Here is a 22,442-nt window from a genome sequence, read left to right as displayed (position 1 = left end):
ATCTTTGCAAAGCGTATCATTGATTACAAGTTTAACCGATTAATCTGCATTGTAAACGTAATTAAATCCAACTCACCTCCATGTCATTTATTCCCGTCGGTTCCCAACTCCATCTCTCCAATGGGCACATTTGAACGTGTCCACAAAATAACCTTTAAATCTACTTTCAACAAATGATTCTGTTTACCATTTAAAGTCAAAGGGGACCAATAACAAAGCACCACATTAAGTGGATACTCTTTCCAAGATACACTGTGCACCGAATATTTTAGTCAAAAGTAACGGGTATGCGATTATATTCTCACTTCAGTTTCAGCGCTGGTTAATATATATATTCACTGGATATACAGCTTCACCCACAAAATATACAATACATACATTACATACAGTAATATACTTTACAGTATATTCTGTTAAGTGCTTCGAGACGACTCGAAGAAATGATAAGGGTCAGATGCCAGGATTACTTCATGATTAGAGATCATGGGGACTGGATGGACTTTGGTGTTCTTTCGTCTTATTCTTAGCAAATTCTTCTGTCCTGATGTGACCGTCTCGCTGTTTCTGCCGTCAGTAACGGTGGTGTCAGATTTTCCTAACCAAATTTTACACTCGTGTTTGGAAGTCCCCTTTCTCTGTGCCTTTAAATTGCGGCATTTAGTGATTGAGTTAATGCAATGTATAAACTGACGCTTCCGTTATTGCAATTGCGTTTTATTTATCATTCCATCAGTGCCCGACTACACCCTCAGCTCTGGGATACCCAATACCGACAGTTACTGCGACATTCCCCAATAAATGAGGAACCTGTGGTCAGTCCCTCCTAAGTTTCGAAAACATTTTTTAATTGGATTTGAAGTCGAGTAACACACACACACATATATATATATAATATACCGCTTCCCAACAAAATGCAGTTAATCGGTGGGCGATAGAAACACAATTTAGGATCTGAATAGCAATTCAAACACTTTACGCACCAAATGCAGTGATCGTGAGAAGTGGATTCACCTCTCACTCCACTTCCCCACTCACATCCCGGATACCTTTGATTTATTTGACGCGCGACCTGTCCTTAAATCATCGTTATTTCATTCTCAGCGACTGCTATTAATTATTATTTGGCTGAAACAGTAACATGTTTCCACCAGAACACCTCGAAGAGGACGGCAACGGGACTGTGTGAGTAATTGCGACTGATCCGGATATCAAGAACCAGTTACAGACCAAATACTCACTCACACACACAATACAACATGAATCGGTTTCACAATCTCTGACCCGGAGTTACTCAGAGTCCAAATGGATCAATGTCACTGTCACTGTGACTCGGTGTCTGATACCGACGGCCACACAAGTCAATGCAATAATACATCCCATCCGCACTTCCCCAACAAGTGACAACGGGAATTGGCTTGTGCCTACACACACACACACACACACACAGAATACAACACACACACACACACACACACACACACACACACACAGAGAGAAACAACACACACACACACACACACACAGAGAACACACACACACACACACAGAACACACACACACACACACACAGAACACAACACACACACACACACACACAGAGAACACAACACACACACACAGAACACAACACACACACACAGAACACAACACCCACACACACACAGAACACAACACACACACACACAGAGAACACAACACACACACAGAGAACACAACACACACACAGAGAACACAACACACACACACATACACACACACAGAGAACACAACACACACACACACACACACACAGAGAACATAACACACACACACACAGAACACAACACACACACACAGAACACACACACACAGAGAACATAACACACACACACAGAACACACACACGTACATTCAACACACACAGACACATACACAGACACAATGCACACACATACACACAGAACACACACACACATACAACACACACAAATACACACACACACACTCGCTGCTCCTGTATCTCAGCTGAAGTGACAGATGGAGAGAAGGGGAATGAATGATGGGATCACTGAGAGTGACGTGACGTCAGTGTGAGTGGAGATAAAAGTCTTGGAGTGAGAGGTACAGAACCAGAGGACGAGGGCGACAGATCCATTGCCAACCAAGAGGTTCAAGAGAAGATGAACGCACACGTCAGCTTCCCCTGTGGTCTCATGCTTCTCCTCCTGATCCAGGTCCAAGTCCAGGCGAGACCCAGAACAGGTGTGGACAGTCTCCAGGTGAGAGAAAGACGATGATTATTAGTAACTGATTATTCAAACTAATAGCAAAGAGTGAGCACTGAGTCAGCGATGGAGTTCGTGGCTGTTGTGGTCATGTAACATTGGAGAGATTGCTGCTCTAACGGTGACTAGTTACATGTATTTCAGCTTCTAATTTGTCCTCTGGAGAAAGAGGGACACATCAGACACTATTACCAAGGAGATAATATTCTATTACTCTATTATCCTCCTCAGTCATAGAATATTTAATAATTGTATTTCATCAAATGTGAAACAATTCGCCCACAAAATCTCGAGTCAATTTGCTTTACAGTGTATTCTGTGTCTCATAGACGTGGTAAGTAGCTATATCAAATGCAAAGATTATTATTATCATTAGCAGCTGAAAATGTCCAGTGAACAAGTTATATTCAAACACAACCAGTTAACTGGTGATTAACTATTAAGAATTACCAGAGGGCTGATTTAGAGCGGAGATATTAACCAAATTCAGTGAGGAAGGAAACGGATTCTCGTTCTTCCAACTGACCAGTCATTTATTGCACCTTCTCTTCCTTTCTACTCAAACTAAGAGTAGCTTTAAAGCTGTAACCAGAATCCAAGCCGGAGGCATTTTAATTATTATCTTGTTCAACTGTTTAATAATCCTTTCATTTGTTATAGCGACTTATCACATCTTCGAGATGTTTCAAAGTGCTTCACGGAATATACTGTAAAGTGAATTGACTGATTATATTGTGGGCGAAACACGGCAGCCAATTGCTCCCACAAATAGCCGTGGATTGAGTGAGCAAATTATTATTTTTTTTGAAGGGATTATTACCCCCTTAAATATTTTAATGATGTCTTTTCAGATCTTATCCAGGCTCCTGGAAGATGAATACGGTCCCTACTTGTCCTCAGAAGATTCGGACATGGAGGCGGAGGAGGCATCCCGGGCTGGAACTCTGCGTGATCTGAACCTCGATCAAGCCGACATGGACCTTCTGTGGGACCGCGATGCCAGAGACATCGGGGGTAGATCCTTCCAGCATGACGGGCTCCTGCTCCGTCTCCTTAAAGATCTCACTATCAGCCCCCTACGATTTAACGGCAGAAGCAAAAAGGGACCATCAAGGGGCTGCTTTGGAGTAAAACTGGATCGAATCGGGGCCATGAGTGGCCTGGGCTGCTAATGATTTCCTTTACGGTGAGTCTCAATCTGGGAGAAAATGTGCTCATCAATGTAGAATTTTGTTAGAACCCTTAACTGATAAGCTTCAAACAGAGCTCTTAACTGGAAAAAACCCAATAACACAATTCACTTCATCTCCTGAATTATTTTAGAACATGTACAGATTACAATATTAAGTGTGTGTCTTTAATCGCTCTCTGCTGTGTGATTGAGAGCGGATTCAAATCAGAGAAAGCAGCAGATTGTTCCACTTCCCAAATTGCCATATTTATGGGCCTTGGTATATTTTATTGAGCCCAGGAGGTTATTTAATATAAAATACCTGATCACTGATAACTCCCTACTCCAGATTCCTTCCTAGACTTTCAACCCATTGCCTTCTGAAGTATTGCAAGATAAATTTGTTTGAAGCTTATCAAGTTTTTAATACAACTCTACATTGTCCTATTCCCAGACTATCCTGCGTTGATCTCCCTTACTCCCCCTCCCACCCTCCTCATGTCAGTGGGCTGACATTGACCCCCATTGTCACTCTGATTGCCCGCTCCTGGTCTCACTATGCTCCTTTCGGCTGCCACCCCTGACCCAAGCTCCCATCCTCCAAAATGGCCCCATCCCTGTCTGATTAGCCTCCACTCAGTTCTCACACTCAGTTCTCCTTTCTTGCCACCCTCCCCGTCTCTTCTTTCCTCGACCGTCCCAAGGCTTTCCTGTGGTCTAGCCTGGGAACCTCCGCCGGGCTCATTGTGGAACACACCATTGGCTATCCTCAGCCTTCTCTGCTCTGAGCCCCGGTCGGGTTTGAGAGAGCTATTAAACAGGATTCCTGTGGACAAAGCCACAATCTGATTTGTATTTAGCTTTACCTTCCTGCAACCTACCCATTTGGATAGCAATTTGTTAGGTCAGGGTATTAAGGGGATACGGGGCGAGGGCAGGTAATTGGAGTTGAGGTACAGATCATCCCTGATCTTATAGAATGGCGGAACAGGCTCGAGGGGCTGAATGTCCTACACCTGTTTCTATGTTTCTAATAGTTGCATGATGTGTTTTGAGTGTTCCCAGATCATTTTGATCACTGAAGAGTCAGAACTATAACCAGGAGCAGTCACCATTTCCAATATAGCAAGGAGCAGTTCAGTGTGAACGCATTTTAATGCTTCATTTCTTTCTCTTCGTTTGCAGGGCTGACACCGAGCTGCAGCCAACTCTCTCCTCCACATCCAAGTCACTGCAGCTTCAACCTCTTCCTCTTTTGCCCCACAAACTCCAACTGATGTTGAGTAGAATCCTGCTATAGACTGTTTACGAGCTCTATTCTCGGATTAAATGCTTAATGTATATACAAGTGTCAGTTTAAATACTATTTAAATCTATTTATATTAATTTAAACATACTGTATTTATTTGTACTGTCATTTCTGTTGCTGTGAGAAATGACGATCAGTCACTTCCTATGAGTTCTGGTGCAAAATAAAATGAAAAACCTCATGAAGTGGCTGTGTGTGGCTGTGGGGAGGGAGTGGGGCTTCAACAATAACGGCAACAAATCACATTTGTATAGTGCCTTTCACGTCTGGAGGGCATCCCAAGGAGCCGGAGTGGGGGCGCCGGCATCGCACTGGTTAAACAAAAATGCAGCCCATCAAGGGCCCCAGTGCAGCCAAGGCTCCAGAGCAGCGCTGGGGGGTGCGATGCATTGTCAAAGGCGGTGACCTTCGCCTGAAACGTTAAACTATGATCCCACCGATGCCCTGTTCAGGAGGGTAAGGCTGAGGGTGGTGGGAGCGCCACCTGCGGGTCAGACTGAGGGTGGTAACAGTGCCACCTGTGGGTCAGACTGAGGGTGGTAACAGCGCCTCCTGCGGGTCAGGCTGAGGGTGGCAGCAATGCCACCTGTGGGTCAGACTGAGGGTGGTAACAGCGCCTCCTGCAGGTCAGGCTGAGGGTGGTAACAGCGCCTCCTGCGGGTCAGACTGAGGTTGGTAACAGCGCCTCCTGCGGGTGAGGCTGAGGGTGGTAACAGCGCCTCCTGCGGGTGAGGCTGAGGGTGGTAACAGCGCCTCCTGCAGGTCAGGCTGAGGGTGGTAACAGCGCCTCCTGCGGGTGAGGCTGAGGGTGGTAACAGCGCCTCCTGCGGGTCAGGCTGAGGGTGGTAACAGCGCCTCCTGCGGGTCAGGCAGCGCCACTAACAGCAAATATTTCAAATATCTTAACTATTTGAAGGAATTCTCAAGCACTTTGCAGATGTGTTATCATTGCTCCACTCCACGTGGAGACACGATCTATACTTTTTTAAAAAAAAAGTATTTGAAGGGAATCGTGTGTGAGAGAATGTGTGGATTGTTACACTCCTGAAGGTTATCATAGCAGCACCTTGAAAACAAGCTATCCATGGATAGGTCTTTAAAGTCTACAGCAAACAAGTTGTCAGAAAATCAATAATTAATCAGGGTTTTACTTGTTAAATAATCCCTTTGGATTAAATATTATGCAATAATATCACTTAATGTGAGAGACAGCAGATGTAACAGGATTCGCCAATATCATGCTTCATTACCATGTGCCTCTGCTCTTCAAAACAAGCGAGACGCGACTAGTTAGTTTGAAGAAACCACTTAAGTTTTGATGTCAGTTAAGCACATTAATTCACCCCACAGGGCGCAAAGGATATGATTCAGTGTGCAGCTGAAACCCCTTAGTTTCTTGGTCAGAGCATAAATTTACTGACTGCATAATAAGCTTTGTATAGATCTACACACTCACTACAGGAACATCGGGTGAGCAGGACTCAAGATTCTGTACAGAAGGACAGAGAGGGAAGCAACCATTCAATGCGATGCAAAACCTGATTCTGCGTCGTTCCCTCTAATAATTTGTATTTATCAAGCATAAAGTATGTCTTCAACGAGCAAACAAGACAATGTGGTCTTATTTAAGAAATGAGCTCCAGAGGGTCTGGCAGCTAAGGGCTTGGCAGTGGTGGCCATCCTCACCTAAAGGCCACTTTGCTTCAATTAGCAAACGGCATCAACTCACAAGAGCAATAAGGAGTGAATACTCTTAGGACAGGAATCTTCTCCAAATTCTTCAATATTTGATTTCATTGGAAAATGAAGTGACCGGATGGAGTCTGAGAAGGGAGGCAGTCCTATACAGGTGTGCAGAGCTGGGTGGTTTGTGTTGAATGGCCTGTTGTGGCCTATCAAGGAAATAAATAGTGGAATGTGATTTAAAGTGTTAACTTGAGGCATCTACAACTGCTAACTTCAATCACCAAGTCTGGGACCACTACTTTCATGCAGAAATTATTATTTAATGGATGGCTATTAGCAGAACACAAAAAGGTGTCAGCTGCTCTCCTGGATTGGAGTTCTGTAGCATTTAAAAGCCTATCGCTCTTCCTCCTCAGCTTGTACAACAGAAAGCACCGTCTAACCCACGCTGGGCTGCCTACTCTGACACCAGTGTGACAGTGCAACAACTACTTGCTGTCACACACCTGCTTTGCTAGCATTTGTGGTAGGATAATCGAGAAAGCCCCGTTACATTGATGTCAATGCAGAAGCAGCTGGAGCTCCTTTCTCTGAAAACCATCAGTAAGTGCAGCAATATATAATCATAGCATTTAATATCATTGAGACATCTCAAAGAGTTTCACAGAATATACTGTAAAGTGGATTGACTGTGTACTACGTGGGAGAAACGAGTCAGCCAAACACTCTTCTTGTGAAAACACACAGGTGGTTGTCGAAACCGAACTCGGCAGATAACAAGTACTCCAGCGTGCAGAGATCTCTCCTGGGATTAGACAGGATTTATAAGTGAAGCTATTAAAGCAGGACACTCACAGTCACTGTCACAGATGAATATTTTACCTTGAGAGGCTCTATTCGTCAGATTATTAAACATCAGTCCAGTGGTGAAAGCTTGCGCCAGCTCCCACTCAAGCTGCTCTGAGCAGACACGGGTGCTCGCTGCAATCAGGGCACTCGTCACATCCAGTAACGACTGGCTGATTGGCTCGGGTCAATATGTGTAGAATCCACATTATCAGGTGCGTAGATTCCATTGAAACAGTCCATCTGAACATAAAAAGGAACTTCAGAAGAACGGGTTCAGAACAGGTTCGAAGGCAAAGACAGACTGAGCCAACTACCACTCAGGGCAAGTGGACAGGTCAGTGCTGCTGGAATCATAAGCCCAGCACTCACATTTATGAGTCAAGGATGAATCAGGTAAATCTATTCAACAATCCCCCAGATAAACTGGTCACTCACATCATAACTATTGTGGAATGCCGCTATGCTCAAATTAGCTGCTGCATTCACCTACAAAATACAGTCACTACACACCCTATATCCTTTGAAGCCATTGAATGGGCTGTTTGGTTTAATACTTTATTATCGCTCTGGAAATAAACAGGAGGACACCTGGAGGAGCACAAATGGAATGTTTATTACAATTAAAGAATTAAAACTTACTGCAATTAATCTAATTAAAAACAAACAGAGGCTGCAAAATACAGCAACAAATATGTAGAATAAAAAAATAAAAATTCCAAATCAGATCAGAAGCTAAATTACAAAGATGTTAAATAATCTGCAGATAAAGAAATATTAAGTGCAAATGTCTAGATCTCTCACAGGGGAGATGGTGTCGCAGCGAATCTCATTCTGGTCTCAGCACTGTTTCCGTGCTTTAAAACATTGATATAATATTCTCCAAGTTTTCCACGATGTGTCCACACAGTCAGACAGTCACAGGTTTGTGGGAGCAAATGCTACATTGATATCAGCACAAGATGACGCCACGCTCCCTTCACAGACACCCCAAGCGTCACTAACACAACAGCTCAGATTACACACAAGGTGAGGAGAAAAGGTGAAACTTTTTTTTCCTTTAAAAGGGATCGCTACAAAATCCACACAAAGGGATCACACAGGAAATGCCAGCAGATACAAGCAGTACATTTCCACTGCACGTAGTGTTGTGTGGTCAGCCCAACACAGCCCTCCGCAGGGCAAGAGAACCAGCAAACCCACAATATATATATATATATACATACAAGCACAAGGTTATATCAGCCTCCAGGGTGTAGTGACAGGTGGATTTAATGGTTTCAGCCTGAAGCTACCAGTGTAAAATATGATCATCAAATGTGCATTTATGTTTTGAAGCATCATTAATAGAGGCGTTGATATACATGGAAATCAGCAGCAGCCCCCGCAGGGGTAATTTATGGGATTTAATTTTATGAACAAAGAAAGTGAATTTAATAAGCGCAAATCTGACGCTGGTGCAAATCAGACAAGAAGCAACAGCAACGAGCACTCACATCAGGCAAACGCTTCCTCAAACCTTCCGCGTCACAGTACATTTAGAATAATAAAACGAGTATTATTATTATAAATAATTCCTCAAATGGTGGCTCGGGGAGCACATGGTTTTAAGGTCTGACGAAAAAGATTGTTTTAGTAAGCTGCAGCTTCACGAGAACAACTAATGTGCAACACTGGATATTTAGTGAGTTTAGCAGCCATCTGTGCACACACACACACACACACAAAAATTCTCCCTGAAACTGGGGCTGCTCGCTCTGCCTCGCTGAAACAGGTCCTTACGATCCCCAGGGGAAACCTCCAAATGACAGACACGGCTTTGCGGCAGAATGAAAACAAATATCATAAGATTTGTTCATAAAAATACACCAGGCGGCGCCAGCCTTGTAATAAACAACAGCCGACAACTGCACTTACTCTACAAGCGTTTGCAGTCTCGAAGGCAAAATAAAAAAAAATCTAAAATACAGGTTTAATAAGAAGGAATGTGACCAGTGAAACTCCTGTTAGTTTTTGTACCGTTTAGAGTTAGTTTCCTTACGTTAGTGTTAAATTAATGCAAAAATGTTACCTGGAGTCAGAGAAATTAGAGCACAGAACGAGGCCTATGGGCCCTTCTCCCCTGCACTGCACATGATGGACCCGTGAATTTGAGTTTCACTGAACAGCGAAAAGCTCCTGAAATGATGTGAAAGACTTCTCAATTTCTTGCTGAGGGTTTTGGAGCTCGTAAAACACAAAGGCTGAACTCGATCGAGTCTCTGAGTAACTCAGTCACAGACTCAGGTCTCTGCTTGCTCGAGCGCTCAGTGCTACGAGTAAAAGCCATCGATCAATTTGCTCGCTCAGGTGGTTGCACCCCCGGAACATGATAATAACGACTCAGCGCCCCTCATGCAGGGCAGGTCCCAGAGTGCCTGACAGTGGCGGTGCACAATGCCAATGCGGCGGCAGGTGGCCTTAGGCACTGGTCAAATAGGAAGGTCTTCAGGCATGACCTGAAGATGGGGAAGGAAGGGGCAGGAAGGTGGAGGAATAGAGGAAAAGTGTTGGGAGATCAAGAGCTCTATAAATGTAGTGACGTGTGTCGTACACATCGTACACGCTGAGACCCAACATCTAACCCAAACTGTGATATCCCATAGCATCAGCAAACCTACACACCAGGATTTTACACCAGAGAACAGGTCGGGTTCAAAGCTACACACACACATACATACACACACACTGGATCCTGGGACCCACTGTGCAAAAGGTTACCTTGTTGGCAGCATCCGTGTGTAAACAATCTACGATATTAATCTAATATTGTCTGTCGGTCCCATGATGCAGCTACGAAGGAATCGGTTCTGTTCAGATTAATTCTCCACCACAGCTCCTGGCGAGTGCAGCGATCCATTATGTGAAGTTAAAGAGCTGTGACTCCTGAGAGACGGCGATTATTTACAGCAGGCCCACAATTAACAGTCACTGTGCTGTGCAGAAACTAACCGGAATTCCCACCTGACGCTGACTGCAGTGTGTGGGGCCGCAAAGCCGCGAGGGTTAATTCTGAGCCTGCGAGAGAGGCACCGGCCGGCGTGAGGCGCTGGGCTAAACGGCACCTCACAGTCAAACCCTCATAGAGCCTGTAACTAACTCTCAGATCGTCATGTTGTGCTGCCGAAGCTTCGAGAGTAGAAACTCGTGTGTCAAGTTGTGCCTTGTGATGATCCCGACAATCTGAAAGAGAATAAAAATAATTCTATGTCATTACCGTCCGCAATCGGCTGCTGCATTTCACACACAAAATAGACTCACTACACTTTATACTGTATATTCTGTGAAGCGCTTTGAGACGCCTTGCAGACGAGATAAGGAGCTATATCGAATACAAGGATTATTATTATTACTACTACCCTCGAACAATGCCAGGCACTGCCGTCAATCCTACCCCCGAGAGAGACACTCTGTTTCTCTCCAACACAATAATATATTTATATTTATGACAGTTTACAGCGCTGTTCACGACGGGAGGACGTCCCGAAGGGCTTCACACAGCTGCTGCCGTCGGAGCAGGGTTGTGTGTGGGGTGGGGGGTGGTCTGTTAAATGAAGGGAATCTGTAGTTAAACTGGTGAGAATTCAATCAATCTTAATTAACAGTCAGTTTATGGTCAGTGGGATCGACTGCTTTCCAGAAAATCTGGTCACGGAACGAACCAGCTTTCACTGGGACCCCTGAGGAATTCAGCAATAAAAGCATCGTTAAAAGCCATGGCTCAGCAGCCTTGCTCCTATTAATCACGTCCCGAGGAAAACACTCGGCTTCTGTAGCTCGGCTAATGGGAAACCAAGTGAGCGAGACACGGCTCCAGGCCTCAGTCTCACACCCACGTGAGTCTCTCGCTGTGATGGTGAGTCATTTAAACCAAGTTTGTTATAAACATAGAATTTCTGAAAAGACACATCACCAGGATCGGGAGATTATCTCAATCTCAGTTTATTTTCAGGTCGAGAGTCCAAATACAGCTGTGGAGGGCTAGGCCAGAGGTGGGGGTAGAGGTGAGGGGGGAGCTGGCTGTTTATTGAGCACCCTGGATGCAACTGTAGAAATTAACCTTGCAGTATTCAGACAGGAGCCAGACAATAACAATAACAAGATTACCATCTACTTCAGTGAGGCCACAGCACCTGAATGTTCTCCCCACAGGAAGTGAGGGGGGACGATGGACACACAACACGGAGGTTTCACCCTGTGAGAGATGGTTAGGTTTGTATCGAGTCTGTCACTCACCTCTCCCACTGCATTGACCACCGGCAGATGTCTCAGCCCCATGGTGCGGAACAGATTAAACACCTGAGACACATGCGTGTTTGGAGATACCATGTAGGGAGATGGGTTCATGTACGGTGTGATGTCCTAGAGTAAAGGGGCATTGGGTTACAACAACAAATCTTGCCCTGACAGCGGGAGGTCACCCCATCGAGAGGTGGGAAAAAAAGATTTGATTTGTAAGCAGAAAATTCTGAGATTTCCACCACTTTCACTCAGCGCTCAAGTTAATCAACAGACAAGTTCCCAGCACCTCCCCGCCACCCCATGCTGTGCCTCCCCCTCCCAACCCCTCCTCCACCCCCCTGCAGGGTTCCGCAGCCCCAACACTCACCACAATCATCCTGGGGTTCAGGAGAGTCAGGTCCAGGTCGTGGATGTCAGGATATCGCGGATAATCTTCTGTCATCTCTGAGTAGGAGAGCCGGGGCTGGGTAGCGCTCTGTCATGGAGAAGAGATCAGTCGTGGGTCCCACACAGCAGCTGAGTGCCAACAGGGACTGATACAGAAGAGCTGTAAACACCCCCCACTCATCCTCAAGAGTGTTCGCCAATTAAAGTAAACCTACCCGTTTTGATAAGCCTTTGTGAGCGCTGCTCCCTCAGTAAACAGCAGCCCAGGGCTGGGCAGAGTCTGCGAGTCCAATAATAATATTCCTTGCATTTGACATAGCACCTTATCAAGTCATTGAGACTTCTCAAAGCACTTCACTGTAAAGTAAATCAACTCTATATATTTTGGGCCAATATGTGGCCGCCAATTGCGCACAACAGTGTCCCACAAACAGTCGTGGATTGTGTGACCAAAATATTATTATTCATTTTATTTTTGTTGAGTCGAGTACTGAAGAGCAAACTGGGGAAAACTTTTCTGGTGATAACATAGTAATCCTGGCATTTGATACAGTGATTTTCACGTCGAGAGGACTAAGGGATTATTACCTGCGGAAAAGTGATCCGCCAATTGACTAACAAGCAGGTTCCTACTTGATCCTAATTAAACAGTACGTGTGGCATAAGGAAACTTGCCAAACGTTTCTCCCTGCCCAGGAATCGAACCCAGGTCCTCCAGCTTGCGAGGCGAGTGCTCTAACCACTAGGCTACAGGACTCCGCGGATGAAAGTAAAAACAAAGATGTTCTTCAGAGGAGAAAAGATTGCGTTTCTCACCGACTGAGTCTCCGAGTAACAGACGCCTCGGATCAGCAGCGTCACAAGTTGCGAGCGCAGAATCAGCCCGTGGAAGGTTAAAGGTCGGAAACGTTCCTCCATCGTCCACTCCTCACTGGGAGACTGGTCCGGGTACAGATTGGGATACGGGGCGTGTCTGCAAGCAAACAACAACAACAAATTACACTTGTATAGTGCCCTTCCCGTCGAAAAGACGTCCCAGAGCACTGGACAGTCAGGGTTTTTCGCACCCGAGCTGGGGGTTGGGGTCAGGAGGAGTAGAGGGGGCAGCTGGGTGGGGGTGAGAAGATGGCTGAAGGCATAGTCAGAGGAAGGTCTTTAGATGTGACTTGAAGGAGACAAGAGAGCAGGTGAGGCGGAAGGATTGTGTGATAGAGTTCCAGAATGTGGGGGCAGAGATGCTGAATGCAGTTAGCAACGATTAGAGGACAATAGCAACAACAACTTGCATTTATATAGCGCCCCTCATGCAGGGTAGCACCTCAGAGCGCTTGGCTATTCTCTGCCCCTTCACCTGGAGCCGGTACATCACAATACCAAACATCAAGTCAAAAAGGAAATGATCCAGAGCAGTAAAGATATGAAGGGGGGAGAAGAGGGGGCTGGGAATTGAGATTAACAATAAAGGTGATAATACAGGTTACAATGAGATAGAAAAACAGCTGCCTCCTGTGCTGAACATTTCTAGGTTTCTTTTAACGCGTCTAGTGACACACACTGGAACTGTACAGGAACAGGCTGTTCAATCTAACTAGTCCGTGCCGGTGTTAATACTCCTCCACTCCCTTCTCCCTCATGTGAGGAACAAATTTTCTCTTAAATATATTGATGTTGTAGTTGTTGTTGCTGGTGTTTGTTTCAACCACAGCTTCCAACAGCGAGTTCCACATTCGCAGCAGCCTGTGCTTTAAAGATGCTCCCCCTAAATTGCCGTGACAGAGCTTTGCCTAGTCAGAGACAGAGACAGGTCGAGGAACGAGCTGCCAGTCAGGCTCTGCCCATCACAGGCAACATGTCCCCCTGCACAGAGCAGCAGCAACAACAACAAACTACATTTGTATAGTGCCTATCACGTCAGGAGAACATCCCAAGGTCGCTGGACCCCAGCCATAAACCCGGGCACACGCTGGGACCAGAGCCGGGCACGGAGCCGGCATCTCTCAGGGACCGACCTTCTCTCCAGCATTTGCTGTAACATGTCCTCTCCGTCCTCGGCAATCTCCGGGATCAGGGGCTCATCACACACGTTGCGGAGCTCGCTGGACGGGTAGGACTTCATGGACTGACTCCGCTTATGCTGCTCTCCAGCTCGGGTCAGGATACTCGACTTCTACAGAGACAATAATAATAATAATAATCCTTGCATTTGATATAGCTCATTATCACGTCTTCGAGAAGTCCCACGGAATATACTGTAAAGTGAATTGACTGTATATTTTGTGGGCGAAACGCAGCAGCCAATTGCTCACAGCAGTGTCCCACAGACAGTCGTGGGTTGTAGTTGTTAAGATAAAATTAGGAGGTAAACAAATAGTAAATGTGAAACTTTAAACCATCACATGAAATTTAGGGAAGAAACAGGTCACAGCGCCCTCTGATGGCGGCGCTGCTGACATTGCTGGTCACAGCGCCCTCTGGTGGCGGCGCTGCTGACATTGCTGGTCACAGCGCCCTCTGGTGGCGGCGCTGCTGACATTGCTGGTCACAGCGCCCTCTGGTGGCGGCGCTGCTGAAGGATTATTCCAGTTATTTGGATCTTCAATTCTGTTCAAACAGCCATAGTTTTTTATTCTGACTCCAAACACAGCTGCACAGCAATGGAATAGTGGCAAACAATCAAACATTAATTTGTGTGTGTATCATTCCCCCTGGAGGAGACAAGAGAGCATCGTGCTCACCCTCTGGTGATGGAGAGGTGACACTTGCCCACAGTTTACCTTGAATCTAATGTTGTTGCTGATCAGAATGTTTCCCTTCATGAATTCCTTCTCGTTGCCCTTGTTCTCCGTGACGACGGGGTAAGCGTGATGCGCTGTGGTCCGCAGGATGCTGACGAGGGATTGGATGCGAGTGTGCGGATACACGTAGGTTAGATTGGGCTCCATGATATCACTCGCTGTTAGTCTAGGTGAAAAAACAAAAGCCAATCACTCTGGCTGTGGAGATCAGTGGTGTTGCTGTTGTTTGGCTCAGGTTTGGTTTCGAACAAGCTAACACTTAATTTTGAATTCCAATTAAACATGTGGCTACATGGAATAATTACAAAAACAGCCATTACACTGAACAATAATAACTGCTCTGAAACTATTTGATTGGATGCTATAAAAACACAAGTTCGAACTTTCTTCACTAATTGTGTGTGCGTTGGTATGCGCCCTCGTGCGTTGGTATGCGCCCGTGTGCGTGTGTTGGTATGCGTGCGTGTGTGTTGGTATGCGCATGTGTGTGTTGGTGTGTGAGTGTTGGTATGCGCGTGCGTGTAGTTGGTATGCGTGTAGTTGGTATGCGTGCGGGCGTGTGTTGGTGTGTGTGTGTTGGTACATACATGTGCGTGTTGGTATGTGCGTGTTGGTATGTGCGTGTGTTGATATGTGTGTGTGTGAGAGAGAGGCTCAGTGTAAAGCGAGAGTGTGACAGTGTTAGATTTGGCCTCTCACTGAGCGGAGGGAGACACCTACTTATCCATCTCGACGTCAGTCTCCCACTCCAGTAAAGGGACACCCCGGAGATCCACATGAAGGTCATAGATCCCTTTGTTGAACAGGTCTCCGGTCCACTTTGCCACCTGGAGAGACAATAGAGTAAACGGCCCTGATAAACGTGCTCCACGGACACCGTTTGAGAAAGCAGCTCCTCTGTCCCCATCCCTTATCCCTCAGCCTCTAGAGTGGGATAAAGTTCTGGGGAAGGATGTCTGAGATTATTACAGCACATTACAGGTCAATGCGGGAGGGCAAACACACAGCAATTACCATGAGCGTGACCATGATGGGCAGACCATACGTGATCTCATTGGTGGACTCGATCAGGATGATGGTGAGGCTGATGGTCATGCGGACAACACCCCCAAGGAAGGCGGCTGCCCCGACCAGAGCAAAGGTCCCAGAGTAGATGTGACTCATCCCGATGTAACTGCAACACATCCAACAACAGCCACAGTCACTGACACAACCTGGTCAGACGCACAGAACACGGTGTTGCCGTGTGACTCAGTCCACAGCTCCACTGTGTGGGCGACACACAAAAACCTTGCGGCCTTTCAGAAGATTCTTCAGGATGTTTATCTCTGGTTGGGGGGGGGAGGGGGAAATGGTAAGAGAATGACTTACGTCCGGAGGATGTTTGCCACCAGCCGGCCATAGGCTGCTCCGCACAGCAGCGAGGGCACGAACAGGCCACTGGGGACAGCGAGGCCATATGTCCAGCACGCCAGCACAAAGTACAGCAACAGGAACACGGCCAGAGTGACGGGACTGAAGGTTCCTGCGGAGGCAACGCAGTAGTAAGTTGGGGGACGCTCCTTCCTCCGCACACGGCCCATCACCTCCACCAACCACCCGCGGGCCTTCCCCGACTCCCCCACACAGAGGCCCGGTGCACCCCCCCACCCCACACACAGGCATCCGAAAACCCGCAGGTGGACGACATGTCCCATTGTCCAGAAACCTGTGGGCAAGAGGTCAGCCATGTTCGGCAGCTCAGCGGGAGAAAGACTGGTTCCAAAACCAGATCTCGATCACCTGCTGCTCTCATAGCTTATTCCCAGAGAAGAAACACCGCAAGATTAAACTGAAGGCTTAGGCGTGGCCAGGGAGATGGGTCACTCACTCACCTTCCTGGTGGAAGAGCTGGAGAATGGCGGTTTCTTGCGGGTTGAAGAACAGCGTGGCCATGTCATTGTAGGTATGATTGGGGCAGAAGAAGGTTTTGATGCTGGAGTTCACGCTGCTCTCAGTGACCTGGAGCAGAGAAAGAGTGAGGGGGGGGGGGTCGGGAGGTCAGACTGATATCAGGGAAATCACACAGGAGCAGAGCAGAGGCTCAGGCATGCAACCAAACAGCAGTTGATCAATTGAGGTGATCACTTTAAAACAACTATTTGCATTTATATAGCGCCCTTCCCATGGGGTAGATCCCAGAGCGCTTCATAGTGCAGAGTCTGATCCCCGAGCCAGGGGTACAGGGAGGGGGAGGTGACCGTAAGCACGATCAAAAAGGAAGACAGAATTTGAAGGTGGGGAGGGAGGCGGCAAGGCAGGGGGATCGAAGGAGAGTTCCAGAGTTTCGGAGCGTAGTGGCTGAAGGCACAGCCACCAATAATGGAGCGGAGGGGACGACGGATAAACAGGAGACCAGACACAGCTTAGCGGAAGCAGCAGTGACTGCTCTGTGACTCCAGCACTCACCGGCATGGAGGCATTGTTGATGTCTGTGCGTGATGGCAGCTCCCGGCACTCGCCCAGCGTCATGGAGGCCACGAAAATAATCAGTGTTGTCACCATAGAAACCAGCAAACTCTCCAAAATCCTACAGCAGGAGGCAACAAGACATCAATGCTTCACAACACAGCATAGACACCCCCACCAAACCCCTCCTTCCCCCACCCCTCCCAGGGCCCCACCCCACCTCAGACCCCGGTGTAAGGCTCTGCTGTTATTCTGCCCCGATCTTTACCGTATGGCCCTGGCTTTGGGATGTACGTTGCGCAGACGGTACTTGGCCAGTCTCCTGTTCAGGCAGTTGAACATTGCACCTAGGAGGCCCCCGATGATCCCCATGATGATGAAGAAAGCCAAGTCCACGGCCGTCCACAGGTGGCATTTCTTATCTCCATCTGCGCACTAAGAGAAGAGATCCAGCATCAGCCATTGAACCCCCTCAATCCCACTCCTCAGCACCCACCCGCCACCAAACCCCCCACACCCTGCTCCCCTCCGCCCCACAACTCCCGCCCCGCACCCTCTCTGCTCCCCCTCACCCCAGCCATCACCACTCAGACCCCCCCACCCCACTACTCACCACTGAGCCCCCACCACCCTCATTAATCCCACAATAACCAAGCTTTAGAGTGACCGACACCTTAAACTCCCCGAAGTTGAGCAGCCCAGGCAGCTGGAAGGAGCCCCAGCTCCCGTAGTGAATGCCAGAGCGGAAGAAGTTCAATGTGAAGGTGGCCGACATGGAGCAGAACAGCTGGGAAGAGAAGAGGATCCGGATCAGACCCTGAAACACGCAGATGCTCGACAAAGATTTTAGGACATCGAGCGCTTCACAGCATTTATAGGCTGTGGGTAAACACGGCAGCTGTTCACCCGGCCCCACGTCACACTCACCACTTTCCAGGTCAACGCCTGGTTCCAGAACGAAGATCCCTCCTCCAGGCTGAACAAGGTGCCCCCGATCGGGGCCCCGAACGCTGCCGCCACACCCGCTGCTGCCCCAGCCGACACAAAGTCCCGCTTGTCTCTGCGACAGAGCACACAGTGAGAATAATATAATAATCCTTGCATTTGATGCAGCGCCTTATCACATCTTCGAGACGTCTCAAACCGCTTCACAGGATACACTGTAAAGTGAATCAACTGTATATTTTGTGGGCGAAACACGGCAGCCAATTGCGCAAAGCAGCGTCCCCGCAAACAGTCGTGGATTAAGTGACCAAATTATTATTATTTTTGAAGGGATTACTAAGCCGGGGAAAGCGATCCGCCAATAAACTAACAAACGAGTTCCTACTTACTACTAGGTAAACAGAGGCATGTGTGTGGAGTAAGGAAACTTGCCTAACGTTGCGCCCTGCCCAGGAATCAAACTCAGGTCCTCTCGCTTGCTCTAACCATTGAGCTACAGGATGTACCTCAGTGAGGGAGTGCACGGCGACGGTGTGTGTCATATGGAGAGGCAACAGTAAACCAACAACAATTACACCGAGCCTTACCGGTCACTGCGGAAATACGGGAAGTTGAATCGGATCTTGCGGAAGGTAATGCTCTGAAACTGTGGGAGGCAGGAAACGAGACAAAGACGTGATGGTCAGAGCTGGAACACACACCCCAGCCGACAGTGTCTGCGCAGACACTCGCGCTCACGCTCATCACTGACCTGCGGCAGCCCCGCTCCCACCACTGCCCCACTGTGGATCATCGGCCCCTCCTTCCCCACAAACAGTCCTGCAAAACAAAGAGAACTTTGGTACAAAAACATGGGAACAAAGTCACAAAGACGCTGCACCTTCCCACCGGTGTAGCCGATAGTGGCAGCAAAAGTGCTGATAATAATAATCCTCGCATTTGATATTGCACATCATCACGTCTTTGAGACGTCTCAAAGCGCTTCACAGGATATTCTGTAAAGTGAATTGACTGTATATTCTGTGGCGAAACGCGGCAGCCAATTGTGCACAGCAGCGTCCCACAAACAGTCGGGGATTGAGTGACCAAATTATTATTATTTATTTTAACTTTTTTTTGTAGGGATTATTACCCTGGAAGAGCAATCCACCAATCGACTAACAACCGGGTTCCTTCTTGCTGCTGGGTAAACAGATGACTCTAACCCCTACGCTATAGGATTCACGTTATTCAGTATTGTTCTCGCACACACGGCTGCTGCACCAACCGGTGAACACACACACACACACACACACACATGTACACCTCAGTCTCCACAATAACATGCTTTTACACAACGTGCTTCACACAGCAGAAAGCCTTGTTGCACTTTCCACAAAACACCCCCCAGGAGAAAGAGTGAGGACACCAACCTCCGGCCACACAGAAAAGCACGCCCACTGCCTTACACATCAGCGTCCGTAGCCTGACAATCCCGGGAATCTTCACCCCGTTCAGGTAGCATTTAATTTCAGGAATTCCGGATCCCGCTGCAATCGGCTGCGAGGCAAAGAATCAGAGTTTAGCCGTTTTCCTGGGGGTGCCAGGGACAGTATGTGTGTGTGTCGGGGGAGGGGGTTAACAGGCTTTGTGTTAGTGGTTGCAGTGATAACAAGCAGTGAGAACGTACCGCAATCACTACCGCCAGGCTGGCCAGGAAGACGAAGCTCATGTTGAAGGCGAGAAGCTCGAGGAGGGAGAGTGCGAGGCAGCCATGCTCAGTGCATTCCTCCACAGCTACAGTCAGTCAGGGCAGCAATATGTCAGCACTGGCACCGCGACACACACACAAAGTGAACCCCACTCACAACACACTGTGACCCCCCCCCCCCCCCCCCCCCCCACACACACACACACCAATCTCCCCCAATACATGCAGCATACACCCCTCCACCCACATACGCACCGTGACCCCTCCATCCCCGATCACATAAACAAACAGAGACACCCCCTCCCACTAAAACAAATCCCAGAACGAAAGGATACACCTCCCAATAATTTGGAACTTGAGCTGTGACAAGAGATGAACAAAGACCTCGATGAAGAGACCAACCTGTAACAGATCAAAGACGAGGTTATTCAACTTGTTCAGATCCACCGCTCGTAACCAGCCTATCTGTAGCCTACCCGTCCGTCCCGTTAACTGGGAGCAGGAGCTTCTGCCTGTGGGGTTGGGTGCCCTCTGCCTGTGGCACTGTACCCCCCACCCTCACACACACCCCGCCCCCGCCGACACACACATATGGCGGCGATTGTGTGGCAGATTATTAACATTGATGTACATAACATACCAATCCCGTGCAGACCCCAATGCAGAACACCAACACCCATTTCACCACCTCGTACCGCTTGACTTTCTGTTGGAAGTGAAGAGACATGGTAAATAGCGGGAGAGTGTGGACCAGAGAGAGAGAGAGAGAGAGAGAGAGAGAAGACAGTGAGTTTTGTTGATAAGCTCCAGCCATTCATCCCACAGGAGACTGAGTGAGATCCAGGCAGGAGTCAGCAGCAAATCTCCTGCTCGTCTCCACGGCTTTTGTGCATTGCCTCCCATCAACAGCGATGTAACAGATATCCCTCCCCCAGCTCCCCGACACTGTCCGAATGGCCTCTTTCTGTGCTGTGAGATTCTATGACAGCTCCTCACACAAACCACCATCCAATTTCCTGTTTTAGTCCGTTATGGATTCAATCTAATTACCATCAGGTTAAAAATAAATTCCATATTTACACTTTGTCTCTTCTCTGTTCCCCCCACCCACACACAAACAGGAACACTTTAACGAAAACTGCTGTGCCCAGTGCATCCAATTCTGCGGACGAGTAAAGTTTGTGTTGCAGCTCCTGTTAGTCACGGCTTCACATCACCCTCGTGTCTGACACACAGCCTTGCGCAATGGGCGAGCGTTACCTTGTTATCCAGTGTTTCCAGCACCTCAAGGTGCGGCTCGTTTATGCATTTGTCGTAATCCAAACTCTGCAAAAGGAGAGAAGTCGTCACCAAGATCAACGCCAACATAACTCAGTCAGTTATTAACCTCTCATTTATTCGCTGCATGTGCAGAAGAACTTAATGTATCCTAATAATAATCCTTGTATTTGATACGGCGCCTTATCACTTTTTCGAGACGTCTCAAAGCGCTTCACAGGATACACAAAGTGAGTTGACTGTGTACTTTGTGGGCAAAATGGGGCGGCCGATTGCACACAGCAGCGTCCCACAAACAGCCGTGGATTGAGTGACCAATTTTTTTTTGACCTATTTGACGGTGGGTGAAATGTTGCGGGTGAATCATTTCGCGTGATTCAATGCAAGTGCAGGTCGAGACGCACTGAATCGCGGGAAGTGTTTGACCCGTCACCGGCCGCACCCTTACCAGCTGCGATGAATTGCACCCGAGCAGCGTAACTACTGATTACAGCGGATTCTACGCAATTCATACAGTTTGCCCGCAACTCGCACTTCACAACAACAACAACGACAAGATTCCATTTATAGAGCGCCTTTCACGTCAGGAGTTTCACTTCCCTTCACTGCGGGTAAGTTTATATTAAGTGTTACGTTCCCGACCGATACGATCTACGTGAGTTTTGTCGCAGGAACGGAGGGGAGGGATCAGGTCCTGAACGCAGCCCCCCCCGTCCGTCCCCCCCCCCGTCCGTCCCCCCCCCCGCCCCGCCCCACAAAACCCGGCTACGCACCTCGTAATCTTTCCGCGGCAGAATTTCATCGTCTTCTTCCGGCGTCTCTCCCAGAATCGTCTGCGGCAAAGGATCACAACGTTTAGGGCGGTGCCCCCCCCACCCCACCCGGCGACATGAGGGACCGCTAACGGCGCAAAAAGGAGGCCATTCGGCCCATCAAGTCCGCACCGGCTCTCGGGGTAAGGTGTCCGCTCGGGTTCCCCCCCACACTGTGCGGCAGCGGGGTGGGGGTGGGGGGAGGGGGTGACTTTCTCCCCAACCCCCAACCCCCATTCATTACAGCCCGCGCAGGAGAGACAACCCCCACCCACCCACCCACCCACCATAACCTGCCCGCGGGCCGCAGCCACGACCCGCGGGCCGCACACCCCACCCTCCGCCCGGATGACCCGTCTCAATCCCATTCGCCCCGCGCCGCGCCCGGAGGCCGAGCCCGAAGCCCCGGGAGTGGGGGGGGGGGGGGGGGCACTGACCAGCTCCTCGGGGCTGCCGCCGCCCTCCCGCTCCCCGCAGCAGCAGCAGCCGCCGCCGTTGCCCGCCATTGTCCCGGGCCACGTGATCTCCCG

At 48.4% G+C, this 22,442-nt stretch overlaps 2 protein-coding genes across 2 annotated transcripts; one reads left to right on the top strand and one right to left on the bottom strand.

Annotated features, from left to right (window-relative positions):
• The first annotated feature begins 2,007 nt into the window (after positions 1–2,007).
• LOC121848076 (C-type natriuretic peptide prohormone-like) lies at positions 2,008–4,925 on the top strand. Its single transcript, XM_042343528.1, has 3 exons — positions 2,008–2,258; positions 3,116–3,450; positions 4,621–4,925. Exons 1-2 carry the CDS (start codon positions 2,160–2,162, stop codon positions 3,434–3,436), a joined length of 420 nt encoding a protein of 139 aa, XP_042199462.1. The 5' UTR covers positions 2,008–2,159; the 3' UTR covers positions 3,437–3,450; positions 4,621–4,925.
• A 2,948-nt stretch (positions 4,926–7,873) lies between these two features.
• LOC121850704 (chloride transport protein 6-like) lies at positions 7,874–22,418 on the bottom strand. The gene is made up of 23 exons (XM_042343512.1): positions 22,350–22,418; positions 21,874–21,933; positions 21,083–21,148; positions 20,463–20,528; positions 20,158–20,224; positions 19,802–19,908; positions 19,545–19,671; positions 18,884–18,951; positions 18,720–18,778; positions 18,115–18,247; positions 17,861–17,974; positions 17,456–17,622; positions 17,188–17,308; positions 16,614–16,740; positions 16,111–16,264; positions 15,754–15,913; positions 15,460–15,566; positions 14,719–14,905; positions 13,954–14,111; positions 12,761–12,917; positions 11,925–12,032; positions 11,552–11,677; positions 7,874–10,498 (listed from the first exon to the last, which is right to left on the bottom strand). The coding sequence occupies exons 1-23, from the start codon at positions 22,416–22,418 to the stop codon at positions 10,418–10,420; spliced, it is 2,589 nt and encodes an 862-aa protein (XP_042199446.1). The 3' UTR covers positions 7,874–10,417.
• Between the last annotated feature and the right edge of the window lie 24 nt (positions 22,419–22,442).

The sequence above is a fragment of the Callorhinchus milii genome, unplaced genomic scaffold, assembly GCF_018977255.1.
Source record: "Callorhinchus milii isolate IMCB2004 unplaced genomic scaffold, IMCB_Cmil_1.0 Scaffold24, whole genome shotgun sequence".
Classification (NCBI taxonomy): domain Eukaryota; kingdom Metazoa; phylum Chordata; class Chondrichthyes; order Chimaeriformes; family Callorhinchidae; genus Callorhinchus; species Callorhinchus milii.
This window is presented reverse-complemented; position numbering and strand designations above follow the sequence as displayed.